Below are 19,363 nucleotides of genomic sequence, written 5' to 3' on the forward strand. Positions count from 1 at the left end.
ACAATGCCTTGTCAATTATGGTTCGACAAGTGGAGAGGGGTCCGAATAACATTCTATGGGGGTCTTTGTGATTTTTCCCTATATAAATCCCATAGTTGACGATACTTGAGATGCGAATTGAGTGCCTGTAATCTAAATACAATATGTACATGTAACAGCATTCTCACTTCTTTCCAAGACATATATATCAGCATCTATATCCCATGCTTGGAACATAGTCTCCGCAAACTTGTTAATAGTCACCGCTCTGCTCTGGGGTGTCGCCTTCTTCAACGGTACCCTAGATTACGACCTAAAACCCCTAAGCCCTGCCGACAACACCTAAAAGCGTCAAAAATAAAGAACTGTCAGTACTTAATCGAGGCGCCGCTAATATATTCATGGAATATTGATTCTTTGATACAAAATCGAGTTGCTTGAATATGTATATACTGTATAGCAACAACGGTGTGCACACTTACTATCATATACACTGTAGACTCTCCGTAACTTATCTCCATTTATCGACCATCACTTTCCACTGGAAATTTTTCTTTGATCTTTATTCACCCAAACTATAAGTTATTATGAAGCTAACGTTTTTAGTATATTCTCCCCCGATCACACAAACCCAGTCCATAATTACCTCCCATGGAGCCATCGGCAAAAACCGGGACGCGGCACGGGATATTCGGGAAATGCATTTAGCCATTGGAAAAGAGCTCTTCTGCTGGTAATTTCCTTTTTTATCTTTTTCTCAACTCTCAACTCTTGAATTCGCAACAAGCGCATATACACACACGTTCACCAGGGGGGATCCGAATGTGCGCTGCAGGGTGTCGGGTGAGATCGTCACATCCTCGGGTTAATGGGCCTCGGTCAGAACAGCATGCCACTTTCGGGTCCCCGCATTTTGGTTTTCGTCGAGTTTTCGCTTCTGTTCTTTTCCTTTTCTTTGTTTAATTCTTGGGTTTGAGTGCAGATGCGCTTCGGTGAGATTGGTGTGAGATCCTGTGCTGGATACAGTATCTCTGCGCTGCAGACTTTCGGCACGCGACAGATTGCGACAGATTGCGCGAGGACTCTACGGATACTCGGACAGATCAGATCAGATAAAGGTCTATTCAAACCGTCAGACTTCACTAACCAGGACACTACTAACAAATCTACTAATCGGAGAACATTGAAAACTTGAGAACATTGAAATTCGTTTCATTTACATGAGCAATGCATTAACCTTCCAAAGGACGAGCCATGGTCCAGACCACAGCGAAGAAGAAACTTGGCTTCGAAACAAGAAAAGAGGTATGTATCCCATCCGCACACCGGCGGTAAACAAAGAACGGATCATAAAGCTTACCATCAAATAGATGATTTTACTCTTTACTCCATGGACAGGCCAAGGTTCTCCTCGGCGGGCACAACACGAACGGTGTTGGTGTGGCCCATACCGCCGCGCCATCCCTGGACACAGACGATGGGGTCGCCCTTGTTCACGATGCCGAGCTTGAGACCGTGGTTGATGGCCCACTTGAGACGGCGGTCGACATCCTCCTGCCAGATCTTGACGTTGAAGTCGGGCTTGGTCTCGGGGAAGTAGAAGGGCCAGACACCGCGGTACAGGTGGGAGTACTGGAAGACTTGTCAGCAGAGAACGACACTCGACTATTCGATTCCAACTTACGCGGGAAGCGGTGGCGTTACGGGTGACCATCAGAATGGGGCAGACGGGGCGGTACTTGGACAGAAGGCGGGCAGTTTTGCCGCTGTGATCTTGTCAGTATCATTTCATGGATGATTTGATTGCGGGACTTACCTGGTGGTCAGGACAACAATGGCACCAGCGTTCAACTCCAGACTGGCACTGACGGCAGCCATGGCAATGGACTCGGAGGTGTCAGTGGGGCGGGGAGCGAGGTTGCGGAGCTCATCGAACACGTTGAAGTGAGGGATGGCGACCTCGGCCAACAGACAAGTCTCGGACATCATCTTGACGGCCTCGCAAGGGTAGTTACCCTTGGCGGTCTCACCAGACAGCATGACACAGTCAGCACCGTCGAGAACGGCGTTGGCAACATCGGAAACCTCAGCACGAGTGGGGCGGGGGTTGTATGTCATGGACTCAAGCATCTGGGTGGCACAGATGACGGGCTTGCCCTTGATGTTGCACTTGGCGATCATCATCTTCTGCGCGATGAACACCTTGGGGGCGGGGATCTCGATACCAAGGTCACCACGGGCGACCATGACACCGTCGGTCTCCTCAAGAATCTCATCGAAGTTGTTGACACCCTGTTGGTTCTCAATCTTGGCAATGATCTGGATCTCCTTGCCCTCCTCGCCGAGGATCTCGCGGATGTGCTTGATGTCGCTGCCGCGACGGATAAATGAGGCAAAGACCATGTCAACATTGTTCTTAACACCGAACCGGAGATCGGCAATGTCCTTCTCCGACAGAGCGGGGAGGTCTACGTCAGTGCCGGGGAGGTTGACACCCTTGCGGGAGGAGATGTTGCCGTTGTTCAGACACTTGACCTTCAGGGTCTGCTCATCAACAATCTCGATCACCTCGAAGGACAGGATACCGTCGTCGACATAGATGAGCTTGCCAACAGAGATCACCTTGGTGATGTTCTTGTAGTCAAGGTACCTATCGTCTCTTGTCAGTCCACGCCACACACCGAAGCAAAGAATATCGAGTCCAGCTATGCCAAAAGTCGAAACCAATCTGTCATCAAAGGAGGGAATCTTACATGTTCTTATCGTCACTGGCGGTGGCGTATGCCTCATCGGTGGTGATGTTGAGGATGGTGCCTTCCTTGATGGGGAAATCCTGGTCACCGACGGTGTTACCGGTACGGATCTCGGGGCCCTTAGTGTCGAGGGCAATGGCGAGAGGACGGCCAGTCTGGAGACGGGCGGCCTCACGGGAGTTGTCAATGACAGATTGGTGGTACTGCGGACATGTCAGCAAATTCCGATAAGCACATTGAATTGCAGATACTGACCTCGTATGAACCGTGGGAGAAGTTCATGCGAACGACGTTGAGACCAACTGTGACCGAGTCAGTTTACCCCTTCTAAACAACTTTACCCCATCAGAAAAAGTGTTGCCGTACCTGTGCGGAGAGCATTGATCTTCTCGGCCGAATTTGTCTTGGGACCTGTTATCGATTGTCTGTCAGCGGGGTATTCTTGTCCAGGATATTTTCTTCCACAGGCTGGAATTGTAAAGTGGGTTGACAGAATGACATACCAATGGTACCGATGATGGAGGTACGGCGGAAGTTCTTCGCAGGCACCATCTCGGTGTTAAGCTTGGAGTGCCACTCCAGCTTCATGCGGTTGCTCAGGTGGTCGAGGGAGCTGGTGGCCGCCATTTTGATGTGATGAACAAGAAGTTCTTTTAGGAGAAAGGGGAAAGGTGAGAGCTGATCAAATTGAGGATCAGAAAGGATGGAGAGAAAAGGATGAGAGGGGAAGAGAAAACGGAAGTTGGGTGAGGGGCGGGAGGGAAAATGTTGGCCGCCGGTGTGAACATCTCCGGCCGCATCCCAATTCTGCTTTTGTCTCTACTAGTGGTCTTGGACCGTAATCTACCCTATCAATTCACACGTTTTCTTGGTCTATTCTGTACTTTTTCCTCTTCCCAATTATCTATAGCTCTACACCGAAAGACGTGTGGAGGTCGGCAGCGGGCGGAATGCCCGTTTAGGCAGAAAAAAAAATTATACTTGGACACTTCAGACCGCAAAAAAGCGGAGGACGGAGTGCCCCGTGCTGTCTTTCGCGCAGTACATTGGAGTCCCCTCCAGACCTCTATCGAATAAACGTGACAAATACAGGCACTTAATTGATCGAGCCAAAACGGTTCTCGGTGGGAGAGCTTATCGACCGAAATCGGATTAGCGTCCTGGGGGGGTAGCAATCACCCCGCCACCGTTGATTATTATGTCAGCACAAGCACCAGCCTCACTCCAGCCGCACTTGATAGACGTCATGTGAATCTTCACGTGACCGTATTGGATTATGCCCATCCCCATGACAGCTTGGATCACTTCTTCCCGTGTATTTCCAGGCTCTGGGTGACGGTCAAATTGCTCCACTTCCACAGAATTGATCTTTATTACTCTTTGAACATGGTGAGAAATCCCTGCTGGTCTATCTCAGGCAGCCGAGGTTCCCGATCCACTTGGGCATGAAGCATGAAGCATGAAGCATGAAGCATGACTGACTCCGACTCTTTATTGCTACCTAGTTCGGCCGTCTCACCCACTACGCATTCGATGCGGTCCTCTGTAAGTGGTGTCTACATACTGCATACCCAGAGTCCAAACTAATCCCAAACTCCAGTCTCCGCCTTCCTGGCAGGTGTCAAGCGATCCACAGGCCTCACGTAAATACACCCTCCCCCTCATGATCTCCCTCCTCTGAGCCCGATGTTTTCCCTCCATTGCACTGGGGAATATGGAATATATACCAAGGACCGTGGACTAACTCTGTCACCCCGCGCACCCCATCCTTGGGTAGTGTGCGCGTGGGAACTTCACAGCCCCAGCGTTAACTCAGACAAAATCTCAGAAAACAAGGAAGTCAAGCGATGGATCGATAACTACCTCGGCGTCGGCGAGTGGGTGATGGACCAGTCCGTTGCCGTCATGGGTTCCTCTGCCTGGTTCGAGCGCCGCCGGTGATTGGCACGATACATACTCAACCCCCCGAAGCAACCGATACTTTTCGCATGGAAACTGAGGATGGTGTGTGGTAGGGTTGGTGCTGAGCTAGTATGGCAGAATCTTGTACTTGCTGCTCCTGCTTGACCCTATGGGATGTGACGATATCAGTTTGTAAATATTGCGGACGGTGTCTATTCTTGACTTGGGGCTTGTACACGCCCAAAGGCTGGATTGACGAGTGACGACCAATTATTATCTACGCTCCACTTTCGACCGATGTTTTGAGGTCATGGCGTCCTGGCATTGAACAGCTTGTTTTTCGATACCTTTTGTCCTGTTCCTATTCTTTATCATACAAATCCATGAGGTTAGCAGACGATTCATCCCTGGTCTAATTAGTATTTTTTCGGGGTGGGTTAGATGCTGGCTGTTTCAGGTCTTGATGCTTCGGGCTGTGGGCATTTGCGATGGGCTTATGTATCCAGACGGATGGGTACAGGGCTGGAGCTAGAAGGGTAAGTTCTGCCAATACGACAGTAGAAATACAGCGTGTTCGAGGGTGATGATGGTCTTGGTGGTTCCTGACCTCTTTTCCTAGGAAGATATGATACAAGATCCATGTCACACTCTTCGTTCAAAGATGATCGTCATAATCAATGGAGCAGGTCGGGCGTGATTCGGTAAGGCAAACGCAATGCAATCGGTCAGGGGTATGTAGAAAACACAAGAAGGTCCAAAGCACGACAAAAATCCTTAAGAAGGCCGCTCAAGTCTTCAGTAGATAGTCAATATCCACACGTCGGAAGTAGGAGATGTGGCCCATTTCCTCCCAATAGTGAGCTACGAAGTCGGGAGAAATGAGAATTAGTTGTGACTTGATGTAGCAATCTGTTGGTGTTAAATTAGAAGACGTGGTCCTTATGGCAAGAAATATCACTTACCATCACGGAACCCTAGTCCCGCTACATGCCCCCCGCAATGAACAATGCGGGAGCCTACAAAAGGCTCGTCTGTTGCAACCCGAATTAGGCCATTGGGGCCAATATCTTCGGCGATAAATGAGTACTGGCCTCGGGGAACATTGGGATCACCTGTGAGCTTGATGGCTTCCAAGCGACCTTGCTGCACAATATCCGCGTTTGGGAGGTCCATGTCCATGACTTCATCTGGACCCTCGCTTTCGTTGCTTGGGTCTATTTGACGAAACAGAAGGAACTCGCACCCGTGAGCTGAGTAGTCTCCGACCCATATTCCCTGGTAGGGCTTCGCCTTGGTGGGGGTGTAAAGGCTCGGGTCAAGATTTGAATATGTGACAGTGGCCTCTCTTGGGTCGGACGAGAACACGTGCAGGTAGTTCGCCCATTTCCTCAGGCGGAAAGCATGCTCTGATAGCTCCGAGAGATAGTTTGGGACTTGTGGACGACCAGGTTCCCCAGGGTGGTCTCTGAGGTCACGACTTACTCGTGAGTTGCTGGGAATGATTGAGGGTGGCCAGAAGTCATCGGACTGTGGTTTCGTAGCGGAGCAGAATGAGATTGCACTGTAGACATGTTGAGCCTCCAAAGCCATGGGCATCCGACGTTCCTTGGGCAAAGAACTTAAGGCTTGGATCTGCGCCGTCGAGGAGAATGGTTCAGGGTCTTTGAGGAACAGAACAGGATCATCCAGCCACAAACGGACGTTTGGGTCGAAAGATTGAATGATGACATCTGGATTTGACCTCCAAACATCAAATGAGGGAGTGCCACGCTCAGCAACGATCCGGTATGCTTCAATCACGCCCCTGCGGTTATCATAGCGAGCCAGGATTACGGATCCAGTATTCTCACTGTCCGCAAACCAGATCTTGTGCTGCGGTATAAACCAGCAGGGATGGTACGCAAGATATAGACGACGGAAGGATTGGAAAACGCCTGGATCCTCAATGGGTGAGGGAAGTCTTGCGTTGACGAGGCCAGCCCACAGCAGGTCGCTGGATCCATGATCGACGAGAGCCCGGCAAGTGGCTGAGGCACGGGCCAGATCTGGTGCTGAGAGATAAGAGAGGATCGAGTGGATGATTTCAGGGGGCAACTTGAGAAACCAGCATGATGACCGTGATAGCTGTTCATCGGCCAGTACATAAAGTGAGGATTGATCGGAGACGAGGTCACTTTGGTACTGCAAACACACAGGTGGGGTTAGCTGAGCTTCCTGGCCACAGTGATGATGGATAGATATATCAAGCATACCGTGCCGGAAGACGTGTCATCCTCCATCTTGGAGCAGTTTCAAGAACTCAGTAGAATGTTAGAGCTCGAGTGTCAGAGCATCACTTAACCGGCCAGATGGGGAGGCATGGCAGAGAGGAGATGTATCCAAGTTTATGTGCCACAGTAGAGCTTGGCGATAGAAGATAAGAGAAAATAGGCCCACTTTGTCATATCTGTGGGGTAACTCACTTATACAAGTGCTGTTCGGAGTAGACTGAACATTCTGATAACCGCAGGGTCTGTTCTCAGATATATTACAGGTGCTTCAAAAGGCTCACCTTATAGTCACGTGTAGATGACATCATTACATTCATTCAAAGATCGCTATACTTAAGCATGTCATTCTAACATCATCTGTACTTTAGCTACAACATAAGACGGGTTTAGAGAAGACATGTAGCTACTAATGGCCTTGGATCCCAACAGTCACAAACAAGCAAACAAGCCATACATGTCACACGTCCAACAAAAGATGTTTAGCCTGAGGCTGTAAATCACATGATCGCCCAAAGAAGCAGAATGTTTACGCCGGATTAGGAAAGACCAATCCAGGCACGCGCCTGCTGCCTGCCTTGCCCCACACTTTGTTTGTTTACAACATTTGTGATCTATATAATTGTCCTGTATAAAGGGGCCCTGGAGTTGTATCCTCTCGTCTTTGTGAAACCTTTCCTTTTGTGATAAATTTCCCTATCATTGCAAATTACCCCACATTTCAAATATGAACATCACTCGATCAGCAAGAAAACGGAGGAATAGCTCTGTCTCCAACTCGAGGAGCCATTCTCCAGTCTCACACCGAACAAGGCAAAGCCTCACGGCGGTATCCGCGGATGCCGGCAGTATTCAACGAAAGCCAGTTGCTGTTACACCAAAGAAGGCAAGAAAAAGGGTTCGGTTTTCCGACCCCGGTCCTCGGTTGCTGCAGGATGCAGACATCGGATCCACCGGCTTGACACCAGCAATGCGACGTACATCTTTTCAAGGGCGGGGTGCATCATCGGGATCAGGAGATCGTACACCTAGCCGCACAGCACGACGCAGGTCCACCCCCACACCTCGATTTCGGCGGTCTTACGACCCTGTCGAGCCGTTTGACGATGAATGCAAAGAGCGGAGGATTCAATTCACTCCACTGCGACAAATTCTGGATACACGCACACAAAGACGAATTTGTCGGATTGGGTTGAGCGACGAAATAAATCATATTCAGCGCGAGAAGCGTGAAACGAGCAACTATGAGAAGACCATGCGCAATCTGATTCAGGAGCGAGATGCACTGAAGGATGAGCTGAGATCTATGAAGCAAAGTGGAATGGGCTTTGAAGACCAATCCTCGGCGGCAGAGGCCTTTTGGATGACGCCGGAGACACCTAGGCTTTGTGATGATGCATCCGTGGCTTTCAATCATAGCCCGAATCAGACCACTCAGGGTAATGGTGATGATGATACCTTCATGTTGAATGATACTGCCATCATTGTGTCCAGCTCCCCGGATTTCCGTGGTATTCAGGTCTGCAACCCACCGGTCACGGATACATTGATGCTCGAGGAGGCATCAACAATACATTTATCTGAAGAAGCATCCGAGGCCCATTTGCTTGCTGTTGATTTGGAGACTGCTAGGAAAGAAAAGAGGAACCTCTTTGACTCCTGCCGATCGCGCTTCTCTGGGCTCAACGAGCCCGCAATGAATACCTTGCTGCGCCAGTCATCCCCACCTTCGGACTTCTTCGACAACATTTTGGAGATTCTGGAAAGCGCCCTGTGTCGTGCGTCTGACGCCGCCGAGGCTCTACAAAGAGTCAGCCAAGAATGCTCCGGTCTTGGATTCTCCGGAGAGGGAGTGGATGCTGTTATCGCCGATATGCGATCTCATTTCCGCTCAGCACGCCTTGAACTAGAGCGTGCCATACCCGGCGAAACCGCCAACGTCAGTCTTGATGATGCCAAGGGAACGTTGGGTGCCTTAGTGAGGCGCGTTGAGTCCCTGGCAAAAGACCTGGGAACAGAGCGTAGGTACCACCAGGGCTCCCTTGGCCGCGAAAAGGCCCTCCGAGGTCAATTTGACGCTTTACTACACCGATACGAAGCAGCTGCAAACAAAATTAACAGTCTCGAGGACTTTATCGCATCTTCTGCGGGGGATATGCTCCACACACGAATGCGAATGCAAGATCTCGAGCGCGAAGGCCAAGAACAGGCCGTTGGGATTGACAGATTAAGCACTGCCCTCGACAAGTATCACGACGAAGTGAAGGGTCTTGAAGACCTTATCGACAATCTTGAAATGGAGAACATGGCCGCGAAGGAGGACTACGCTCGGCAAATTTCCAAGCTCAAGAAGCAAGTTGCCCACGAGCGTTCAAAGCGTTTCACTGCCGAAGCTTCTTCTTGCGAGAATGACGCCCGCATCGGCGAGTTGGAGAAAACCGTTGAGCACAATCGGATTCGGACCTGTGACTTGATGGCTCAGGTGGAAATACTCGAAAAGGAGCACCAACGAGCCGTGGAGGCTCTGGAGCAAAGTAATAGCGAGCTTCAAAATCATGAATCGGAAACCGGCACTCTCAATGTTCGCATCTCGGACCTCTCCACGTCATTGGATAGCGCCAAATCCGAGGTACAGCGTCTCCGCCTAGTCAACACAGGTCTCGAAGAGCAACTTCAACAAGAAGTCGAGGCTCGCAATGAGATCCTTGATAAATGGGCGGCAGACCAAGCACGTTCATTCGCCCACATGAAAGAGACTATCAATGCAGAGCGCCGGAGAGCTAAGGTCCGCACGGCAAACTGGGAGTTGAAATCTGACGATCTCATGTCAGATGCCACAACCATGGGCTCTGGAAGTGAGCCCATCACTCCTATCAGCACGACACGATTTGTGGATGTCGAATTTGGTCGGGGCAAGGACCGCCGGCGTATGGATAGCGGCATTGGGATCCTTACTGAGGAGGAACTCATGAAGGATGATGATGTATCAGCCCTACAGCACGGTCTCGATTCTGACATTGATCTACCCACATCTGATTTGGTTTAATTTGTATAATATACTCTTACCTTCACTTTCACTATACTTTCATTTGTTATGGTGTGGCATCCTTTGAGCCACCAGCTTTATGTTTTATTTCATATGTAACTTACCGGATATTCCCTGGCGAATCTTGGCTTTCATATGATATTTATTAAGCTTTGGCATGACCCCTACCTTTCCTTCTTTCTTTCTTCTTTTTCTGGCATTACGCGCAATTTTCGCTCCTTTTCGCTCATTTTGCAGTGGTCAAGTATGCTGCAGAGGCCCATTGGGTCCCGCTGTCCATCCTCGGTTCGTCGTATGCACTCCATATTTGTTAGTAAAAGGCTAAGATCAACCAGAAGGATCCTGTACAGCCCCAAGGATGATCCGTACAGACCGACCAGCTACTCGGAACAACAATCAGATTTCACCGATGATGTTGGGCAAATAGATCACTGTTTGATAGGTCCAGCTGGAACCCGGGGAAATCATGGGCAGCTTAGCTGAGTTAAGGTACAAGATGGAAGATCATTTGTGTATTGTGAGCTGGTGCCTGCATGGGATCGTCACCGGGGGCCGCAGGGGTAATAGCAGATGGTAGAGACGCCAAGATTCTATATCAGGTTTTCACCAAGGGAAACTAAGCTACACTGCCAAGATCAAGATCCTTAAGACAATAGCCCCCACGAAATTTGCCGAAAATGATTACAGATACAGGCAGCTTTGCCGAACATTCCGGGGTACTACCCAATAAGTAACCCATCTCGAGCTACTCATACTCCACAACCATTTCGAGAAGGATTGAATTACTTCATAGCCCCCAACAAGATATCTCTCATAGTGAAGTATACTTACGTATTGAGGACAATTGCGTTAATGAACTTGTCGTAGCCCTTCACAAATGTATAAAAAGGATCTCAAGACCCGGTGTTCTTTAAGCATCAACATCAACAATCACTTCCATTCCAACACAACGATCCAACTACCAACCGATCGCAATGTTCATTCAGAAGCTCGTCCCCGTCCTCCTCGCTACTATGGCTAGTCTGCCATCTGCTCTGGCAGGCTCTTGTAAAGTCAAAGCCGATGTCAACGAGAGTCAACGTGGAGCAATCCAGGATGTCACGGTCACTACCGGTGATGGTTCAGAGCTCATCTTCGACAAGTCAGATGGCATCTGCGGCCCCGCTACATTCTGGACTGGCGATGATGGAGATCTGAAGGGCGATGCCACTTTGGCTTCCCCGATCGCATGGGATGCCAGTTGCAACCTTGGTGCTATCACGTAGGTCGATCGATTCTTCTCCCTCGCTTGATCAACTTGCGTCTAAACGGAAGCTAATTATCTATCATGTATAGCTCATGCTCTGCTGATTACCAAAACCAGAAAGGTCTCAAGGGCACGCTGGGCGACAAGCACGGCCAGAACTACCACTCTTGCACTGTTGAATTTGACTGCTAGATGACCGTAGCTACGACTGTGATCCTTGATCTTGGGTTTGAAGCTGAATAGGTGTGAGATCTTGCCCTGTCATCTCCTCCCTTCCGCGACTGTCAATATAGCTTCGTAGATAATACAAGGATTCTTTTTTATACGAAATTCCACTGTGTAACATGGTGCACGGAGAAATACTGGCCTCCTGAGCCTGTGTTGCTTCAGACCGCATCCTCAAACATGGCACCCCCGAATCATCTGGCCTCCTACCTCATCCCCTCTAAGAAATGCAATTGAACTTAAGCCAATACACGGAGCTCACAGCTATAACGAAATTGATCCAATCCAACCAAGAGGCACAGTAATAGTATGCCACAAATCCACAATCGTGAGCGCTTTCCCCTTCGGAAACGCAAGTCTATACGCAGACTCCAATGGCACATTACTCTCTCCGTCCGAGTGGATCCCAACACAAATTGACACAATACGATATGGCCAGCCTGACGAAGATTTTACTAGTAGAAAGTATACAACGCATGCAATTGAAAATATGGTGTTTTGAAGATCGGGGTTCAATATCCACTAAGATCAAATAGTCACACATTAAGATATCCTGTCACGCTTTCTATAAAATAAAATAAAATGGTATCACTGTAACAAAGGTATCCAGAAGACAAAAGCCCAAGCCAAATCAAGAATGGCCGGCTTCCTCGCTAGCCACCTTCTGCGGTAGAGGCTGAGGCTCAACATGCTCCTTATGCCCAGGCCGAGAAAAAATAGCTCCAAAGAAATTGAAAATATTGGTGGTGCGAAGCATCATCGTGTAAAACAGCGTGAGCCCAATCACAAAAATCTCCTCTTGAGCAGCCTGGCTATGCGCCTTGGGGCCATCGAACTCAATCTTACCAATCTTACTAACAGCCCAAGAATTAGCCGAAAACCTAGCAACAGGCATCTGCTGATCATCAACACAAATGAAATCCCATGTTTTGAATCCATAGTTGCTAGTCCAGGTCATGGTGACTGGAGTATCGGTATCGGAGAAGTTGAGAGAGCGGTGGGTGTAGACGGTTTGCCAGCGCTTCTGTGCTAGAAGAGAGCCCTTTTGGCCGTGGAGTTGGTAATAGGCGTTGATTGAGACCATTTGAAGCTTGCCGGTTCCAACGACTTCTTCGTCGGCGGTTCTTGTCACGATCATGCTTTCTGATTTTGGGAGCATGCTCCACGGAAAGCTGATGATGTATTTGGGGCCTCCTTCTGAATCGTTGAAGTCTGTGATTATGGCTTTCCATTTCTTCCATGTCATGTCGACTGTGAAGGCAGGGTTGGAAGTAGTTTGTTGAGGTATATTGGAAGACATTGTATGAGGGTTGGGTGAGGATTGGATTTTTTGGAATCGAAGATTGAAGACTGAGGGATTGAAGTATTTGCTTCTGTGCTACTCTCAGAATATAGACTCATTACTTATATACCTCGAGATCAAGGGTCTCTCCATCACAGCCCTGGGGCGCAGAGTCTTGGCGGCCCCTTTACTTCCTGACACGCTAACCGCTTTTGGTGCTACTTGCCGCTGCTCCAATCAACTTTTGGTCTCGGTGTTTTTTCCGAAAAGCGATGATGTCAAGGTATAAGCGTAAGATTGGGGTCCAATTTACAGTATTGCCAAAATGCGCCAGATAGAACCAAAGTCAGCTGCAAAATGGCTATGTTTATAAGGTTTAGGTTAAGCACTAGTCTTGGCGCTATACTTGATTCTGACGATGACGTTGTTGGGCGTAATTTCCTAGCTCCGACCCTCTATATACCTGTTCAACAATTTTCTATTCCAGTAAACCACATTGAATATACTCAACAAACAAATCCCAAAGATGGCCGACGAAGAAACGAACGCCCACAAGTACCGCCTGAGGGTAACAGCAGGGCCGGAATACGATCCGAACACTCACCAAGTGGTCCCCGTAAACGGCGAGACACTTCGAATCGAAAACGACCACGCAATAATCAGTCTCTGCGTGCGAATCCAAGATTACACAGGTAACAAACATCTTCTTCCTCTGCTACCACCAAAGAGCAAGTCCTTACCCAAACAGGCTACCCGGAGGGCTCAGCATCTACAAGCCCATATTTCGAACATCCACTACACACAAAAGACCAGTACTCAATATCCTTCTCAATAATCTTCAAAGAATCCGTAAACGGCAACAATCTCGTCTTCGGCAATGACTTCGACAGACCAATCCGCGACATCCTCCCGCCAGGCTTCAACGCAGCCCTGCGCATGGTCAAATGGACCCTCGACCCGAGTCTAGATGGCGATGCGTACGCCGATAGACCGTATCTGTTTAGTCCGGCACTGGCTACGTTTAATTATTTCCGGATTGGTGAAAAGATGGGCAAATCGGATGAGCTGCCGACCCTTCATAATGAGGTTGTTGAAGAGGGCGCTGATGGTGAGGAGGCTACTGAGATGCGGCGGATGTTCCCTGATGCGGATTCGAGGAAGAAATTCTTCCAGAATGAAGCTAATCGGAAGGAGTTTGAGTTTGAGGCTGGGAGGTTGTATCTGGTTGATTTTGGGAATCCGTATTTGGCTTTTAGTGGTGAGTTTACAGTAATTGCTTCTTGCTGTCTGGGCTTTGGCTAATTGGTAGATTTCTCTGTCCGGCTTCCTGGTATTACTATCCATGCTATGAAGTATGTGAGTGATAAGGATCATGACTTGCGTTATGTTCTTAAGGATGCGACAACGGGCCGGGTGTATCTTGTTATTATGTTTACGGTTGTCCTACGTGATAACGGGCCGGATCAAGGGTACACTCAGACCGACGACAAGGGCAGCTTGGGGAAATTTGACTGGGAATCGGAGCCATCGGCGGCTGATGTTGAGTGATAGGCTTTCCTACTTGGCTATATCTACTTTACAGTGATAGATATCATTTGATACAAGAAACAATTTTGGCTTCCTTGCTAACCAACTGCAAATATGGTTTATGTACAAGTTTTCTCTTACAGTCTCTTCAGGACATCGTCCAACACCTGCTGGGTGGTAGCCTTGCCACCCATGTCGGGGGTAAGGAACTTGCCGTCATCGAGGTTACCATCGACAGCGGTGTAGATCTTAGCAGCGGCGTTGGCCTCACCCAGGAACTCGAGCATCAGAGCGACACTGCGGAAAGTAGCAATGGGGTTGGAGATACCCAGACCCTCAATATCAGGGGCAGAGCCGTGGCAAGGCTCACCAATAGCGAAGTTATCACCGACGTTAGCGCTGGGGACGAGACCCAGGGAGCCAACAAGGGCAGCGGCACCGTCAGACAGGATGTCACCGTACAGGTTGGGGGCAACAATAACATCGTAGTACTCGGGCTGGCGGAAGAGCTTGTAGACCATAGAATCGACAATCTGCTCCTCGACGTGGATGGAGGAGAACTTCTCGGCGGAGAGGGCCTTGCGGGCAGTCTCGCGGAAGAGACCGTCAGTCTGCGAGAGGACGTTGGACTTGTGGGTGATGGTGACCATGGGCTGGGTGCGGGTGGAGGTGCCGGGGGCAGCGTCGCGGATAGCCTGGCGGCTAAGGGCGATCTCACCGGCAATGGTGGCGATGCGGAATGAAGCACGCTCGGAGATACGCTTGATAGCCTCGGCGACCTTGCCGTCAGGGCCTTCGATGGTGCGCTCCTCCTTCACATAGAGGTCCTCGGTGTTCTCACGGACGGTGACCAGGTCAATGGGGTTGCCTCTGCTGCTGCCGACGGTGGTTCTGACGGGGCGGACGTTGGCGTACAGGTCGAGCTTCTTGCGGAGAGCGACAATGGGGGAAGAGTAGCCGGCGACCTTGGTGCTCGGGGAGCTGTTGACGGCGTTAGCCGGTTCGTGTTTTGCAAGGGCATTGTTGCTTACCTGACGGCACCGAAGAGAGCACCATCACACTCCTTCTTCAGGGTGTCGACGGTCTTGTCGGGGAGAGCAGTTCCTGTCTTCTGGAAAGTGCCGAAGCCAGCATCGAGGTCGACGAAGCTGAACTTGAGGTTCAGGGACGAAGGGAGGGACTCAAGGACCTTACGGCCGGCCTATATCATACCAACAAACCCCAGTCAGCCAATTGGTTCTGTCCTTAACTCGAAAGAGCTACCCACCGGGATGACCTCCCGTCCGATACCGTCTCCGGGGATGAGACCTATATGATCCTGTTAGTCAATTATTGACCAATGAGATCGCGAAACCAGGCAATTGTACCAATGCGAAGTGTCCGGGCAGCAGCAGCCATTTTGATAGACTTATTGAAGAGTTGCTTCCTGGAATCGACAATCGCCGTCATCGGAGCTTTTCATTTTGTATGCGGGCTCGGATGATCATTGATCCGGCAGTACTCCGGGGTCCGGAGTAGATGTCGTGATGGAACCTATGGGCTTCTTAAGGCTTCATTTTCCCTGACAGACCAAAAACTGAGAGGAAGAAATATTGTAGACAGCATGATTCTGCTTTGACCTTAGTCTAGCCAGTGAAGTGCAGGAACAACAGTCAGCCGCAAAACCACAGGCTGTGGATATGCATCTGTACTACCTAAAAGGGTCACTCATCGCGAGCATGAACGTGAATAACCTTTGACTAGGCGGCACTTTTGTAGCGCCCCCGTTCAGCCCCTGAATATTCTTTTTTTCTCTCTAATGTTACCATAAGTTGCCAGCCATTAAGCTCGGATTCAGCGAAGCATATACACGCTAAACCTAAATGGGTCACTTTCCGCGATGTGGGTCCACAAGTATAGAGTCAAGGAAAACGACAGAGATTGAATCCTCAAGGATGAGAGAAGATATTTAAACAGACTAAAGACCCTTACTTAGATTCTTTCCACACCCAATCTTATACTTCGTTTTTATCAAGTATTCAGCTCGACATTTTTGAGACAACTCATTCATCATGGCACTCCATATCCTATCCCGTTCTTCGGACTCACCGATCTCAACTGGAAAGCGCAATATAGCCATTGCAGAAATCGTGATATACTCCATTATACACCTTGGCCAATTCAGTACAAGGTTCATGCAAGAGCGGCGGTACTGGCACCACAACAAGAACAAGAGCATTGGACGTTGTGTTCTCTATTCTTGGTGGAGTATGGTTGGTGTCTTGTCACAGAGTAAGTGAAGGATACTTCCCACAGCCTGAGATCCAACAATAACAATATTACAGTCCGTATAGCTGGCTCAGCCCTTGTACTATCCACCTCACACCCAAACAAACCAATGCTTATCGCCGAATCCGCCTTGCAAAGTGTAGGCCTCTCGCCTCTATTGTTCGAAGTTAGCTTGGTCATGTTGCGATGGTATGTCAATGACAGTAAAGTCCCAATGATTCTTAAGAGAGATTAACACTTCATTTTCTAGTGGACAATCTGGAGAATCTGGACCAGGTAACTCAAAATGGTCCAAGTGGACACGATTCGCCCTTCATTTCTTCCGGTTCCCGATTCTCACCGCCATCGTCCTAGCAGTTGTGGGCGCGTGTATCAACATGCATGCATTGGGAGAAGCTGGCTCAGTGGTTCTTGTTATCACGTTCGCCTATGTGTGCTGTCTCGTAGCTTGGCTTGCATTTAAATCGCGAACACTTCTTCCCGAGTCTGGGCACCGCGCTGCTGTTGTGACTGTTTTGACTCTGCCATTCCTCTTGGTGCGGATTATCTATTTCCTGTTGTTGGAATATGGTCCTCCCAGGTTCAATCCGGCCACTGGTGATATCGGCATTTTGGTTGGGATGGGGCTTTTGATGGAGATCATTATTGTCATGTTGCTTTTGGTCGCTCGTGGTGTGGCAGAGCCCGTCATGCCATCTTTCTTTGCTAAGCACATGGTTTACGATGACTTGGAATCGCCTGGGAATTGAGGTCTGGATGTGTGCTGGTATTTGTTGGTGTGTTGGCCAGGGTTGTTGGTGTCTATATTGACTTAGTAATGCAATTTGCATATTTTAAAGGACTGGTTTGTAATTCTCTGGCTGGGCCGCTGCGTAAATCTTTGAAAACTGCCCCAGGCGGTTCAAAATCCATGACCTTGTCACCGGGTCGGCAATTTCAAACGCCACACGGAGAGGAAACCCCATTCGATAGGGACCCATTATTCCAACGCTGGTGTACTCGACTGATTTGCAAATTTGGTCTCGGAAATAGATTACCATGGCTGCATGCTGACCCGGTTGGCAGCACGTTTTCAATATCTCATGTATGATCGCCATGAAAGAGTAGTAACCGCAATAAATGGTCGCCTGGTTCACATCTGTGTATGTGAGGATGACTGGGTATAGCTCATCTCCTGTTGGAGAGAGGGTCTCAAATGGAGGCGGTGCGATTTGAGAAAACTGCTCGTACCAGATGGCCAGGTTCGCCTGCATCTCGAGAGCTTTCGAGAGAAGTTCGGTTATTGTTTGCAAGGCTGCCGCACTAGCCACATCCATGTGTCTCAGGCCATAGAGCTTATGCACAAGACTCGGTGCATGTGTGAAATATGCAAAGAAAACTTCGATGCAGTGGTGTAGGTCGGGCGGCAAGTCTGTTGTGAATTGTTGTCGCATCTTCTCGTGCCATTCATCTGACACCAAAAAGCACTCTTCGCCTGAGAACATCGAGTGCATTACCTGCCGTAGTATGAGCATACCGAAAGGCAAATCCATGTTTCAAAATAAATAGGATAACATACAATTAAGCCTCGTGAGGCTTTCAGTAGTGAAATATCAAGCGCATTGGAATACCTGTCTGGTCCTCGGATTTGGACCAACTGACTGAGGCCTTTGGCATGCTTCATCCATGACTCTGGGTCATCAGTGTCGGTGAACAACTATGTATGATCAGCATATGTTTCTATTAGGCAAGTCTGATGGGATAAACTACCTCATACATGCACAGCAATACGACTGCACAAAAGACATGGGTCGATAAGCTTTCAGCCGGGGTTTCCAAAGACTTTCGTAGTCCACGCAAAGCTTCCCCATAAGCTAATCGGGCATATGATACCATTTGTAGATTCTCAGCAAGGCGTCCAAAATGGTGTGCTGTGAAGCATCTGATGGTAGCATCCAATACCCGATTTTGGCCATAAATGGATGGAAGAAACCCGAACCAGCGGGTCACAACATGCGTCGTACTGGGGGTGATTGGTTGAGAGAAATCATCAATAAGAACACACAGATGTTGCATAACGTTCACATCTGACGATATTAGAGAATATGGTTCCTCTCTCTTGATCAGAGTCTGACAGGCAGACTCAAGTTCAATTTCTGGACTGGAGGTTGCACTCTTGGGGGTTCCATCCTTCTTGTCGCTTGCTGGACGGCGTCGATCCCGATATGGCTTTCCAGTAATGAATTTAAAGCCTCTATCATATCCAGGACACGGTTGGCCGTATGTTTCGCATTTGGCACATCCAGGAAGTCTTTGGTCACACTGTGGCGTATGAGTAACTTAATATAGGCTCCGCTGTATTTGCGGGACACTCACCTTCACCCGACGCTTGACGCAGCGCAAGCAGCCATTGCTGCGAGGCACACCGACCATGTTAAATCATCATAAAGAGGATAGATGCTAAGATAGATAGACCTCGTATACGAGAATGTGGTACTGTCACGTGTATGCGGTCAGACTGCTTTCTCATTGGCCACGCCAACAACAGCAAAGTTGACCTTTTTTGGCCTGATGTACGGAGTACGGAGATGTTGTTAACGTTAGTATAAACTAAGGTATGCTAGAAGAAATTGCCTGCAGGGATGTGGTACTGTGGGAGGATATGCATATAAGCCCTTAGCTTTAGCTTTCATCCAAACATAACTACATGTACACAGTTTAACAATCTTAGAGATCGATAACCTCAACTACTCCGTACTGCTTGCTGTTCATGATCTAAATCTCTCCTACATACCTCGAGCCACGCGGGATATCCGATACCCCGCATAGACCTGTCGATCGCAACAGATTCGATTTAGAAAATATGATCATTTGCATAGAACCTTAGCA

At 49.0% G+C, this 19,363-nt stretch overlaps 9 protein-coding genes across 9 annotated transcripts; 4 read left to right on the forward strand and 5 right to left on the reverse strand.

Moving 5' to 3' along the window:
- Positions 1 to 1,362: 1,362 nt before the first annotated feature.
- PENARI_c001G09846 (pyruvate kinase CDC19) lies at positions 1,363 to 3,359 on the reverse strand (the record flags this gene model as incomplete). Its single annotated transcript, XM_022626903.1, has 7 exons — positions 1,363 to 1,611; positions 1,664 to 1,745; positions 1,796 to 2,629; positions 2,733 to 2,935; positions 2,988 to 3,034; positions 3,099 to 3,143; positions 3,236 to 3,359. 7 exons carry the CDS (start codon positions 3,357 to 3,359, stop codon positions 1,363 to 1,365), a joined length of 1,584 nt encoding a protein of 527 aa, XP_022493823.1.
- Positions 3,360 to 5,421: 2,062 nt separating this feature from the next.
- Positions 5,422 to 6,913, reverse strand: PENARI_c001G11922 (uncharacterized protein; the record flags this gene model as incomplete). The annotated part of the gene is made up of 3 exons (XM_022627068.1): positions 5,422 to 5,543; positions 5,597 to 6,815; positions 6,887 to 6,913. The coding sequence occupies 3 exons, from the start codon at positions 6,911 to 6,913 to the stop codon at positions 5,422 to 5,424; spliced, it is 1,368 nt and encodes a 455-aa protein (XP_022493918.1).
- A 715-nt stretch (positions 6,914 to 7,628) lies between these two features.
- Positions 7,629 to 9,947, forward strand: PENARI_c001G07566 (uncharacterized protein; the record flags this gene model as incomplete). The annotated part of the gene is made up of 1 exon (XM_022626727.1): positions 7,629 to 9,947. The coding sequence occupies one exon, from the start codon at positions 7,629 to 7,631 to the stop codon at positions 9,945 to 9,947; it is 2,319 nt and encodes a 772-aa protein (XP_022493734.1).
- Positions 9,948 to 10,921: 974 nt separating this feature from the next.
- Positions 10,922 to 11,385, forward strand: PENARI_c001G11863 (uncharacterized protein; the record flags this gene model as incomplete). Its single annotated transcript, XM_022627063.1, has 2 exons — positions 10,922 to 11,208; positions 11,283 to 11,385. 2 exons carry the CDS (start codon positions 10,922 to 10,924, stop codon positions 11,383 to 11,385), a joined length of 390 nt encoding a protein of 129 aa, XP_022493582.1.
- Positions 11,386 to 12,049: 664 nt separating this feature from the next.
- Positions 12,050 to 12,718, reverse strand: PENARI_c001G05241 (uncharacterized protein; the record flags this gene model as incomplete). The annotated part of the gene is made up of 1 exon (XM_022626540.1): positions 12,050 to 12,718. One exon carries the CDS (start codon positions 12,716 to 12,718, stop codon positions 12,050 to 12,052), a length of 669 nt encoding a protein of 222 aa, XP_022493355.1.
- Positions 12,719 to 13,226: 508 nt separating this feature from the next.
- On the forward strand, positions 13,227 to 14,248 carry PENARI_c001G06303 (DUF1769 domain-containing protein; the record flags this gene model as incomplete). The annotated part of the gene is made up of 3 exons (XM_022626625.1): positions 13,227 to 13,392; positions 13,449 to 13,958; positions 14,010 to 14,248. 3 exons carry the CDS (start codon positions 13,227 to 13,229, stop codon positions 14,246 to 14,248), a joined length of 915 nt encoding a protein of 304 aa, XP_022493294.1.
- Positions 14,249 to 14,364: 116 nt separating this feature from the next.
- Positions 14,365 to 15,625, reverse strand: lysB (homoisocitrate dehydrogenase lysB; the record flags this gene model as incomplete). The annotated part of the gene is made up of 4 exons (XM_022626720.1): positions 14,365 to 15,208; positions 15,259 to 15,428; positions 15,495 to 15,535; positions 15,595 to 15,625. 4 exons carry the CDS (start codon positions 15,623 to 15,625, stop codon positions 14,365 to 14,367), a joined length of 1,086 nt encoding a protein of 361 aa, XP_022493611.1.
- Positions 15,626 to 16,278: 653 nt separating this feature from the next.
- Positions 16,279 to 17,244, forward strand: PENARI_c001G10503 (uncharacterized protein; the record flags this gene model as incomplete). The annotated part of the gene is made up of 3 exons (XM_022626952.1): positions 16,279 to 16,498; positions 16,552 to 16,684; positions 16,746 to 17,244. 3 exons carry the CDS (start codon positions 16,279 to 16,281, stop codon positions 17,242 to 17,244), a joined length of 852 nt encoding a protein of 283 aa, XP_022493766.1.
- An 84-nt stretch (positions 17,245 to 17,328) lies between these two features.
- Positions 17,329 to 18,907, reverse strand: PENARI_c001G00647 (Zn(II)2Cys6 transcription factor; the record flags this gene model as incomplete). Its single annotated transcript, XM_022626169.1, has 4 exons — positions 17,329 to 17,991; positions 18,054 to 18,191; positions 18,245 to 18,796; positions 18,851 to 18,907. The coding sequence occupies 4 exons, from the start codon at positions 18,905 to 18,907 to the stop codon at positions 17,329 to 17,331; spliced, it is 1,410 nt and encodes a 469-aa protein (XP_022493590.1).
- Positions 18,908 to 19,363: the final 456 nt, after the last annotated feature.

Source organism: Penicillium arizonense (genome assembly GCF_001773325.1).
Source record: "Penicillium arizonense strain CBS 141311 chromosome Unknown PENARI_contig001, whole genome shotgun sequence".
NCBI classification, from domain to species: domain Eukaryota; kingdom Fungi; phylum Ascomycota; class Eurotiomycetes; order Eurotiales; family Aspergillaceae; genus Penicillium; species Penicillium arizonense.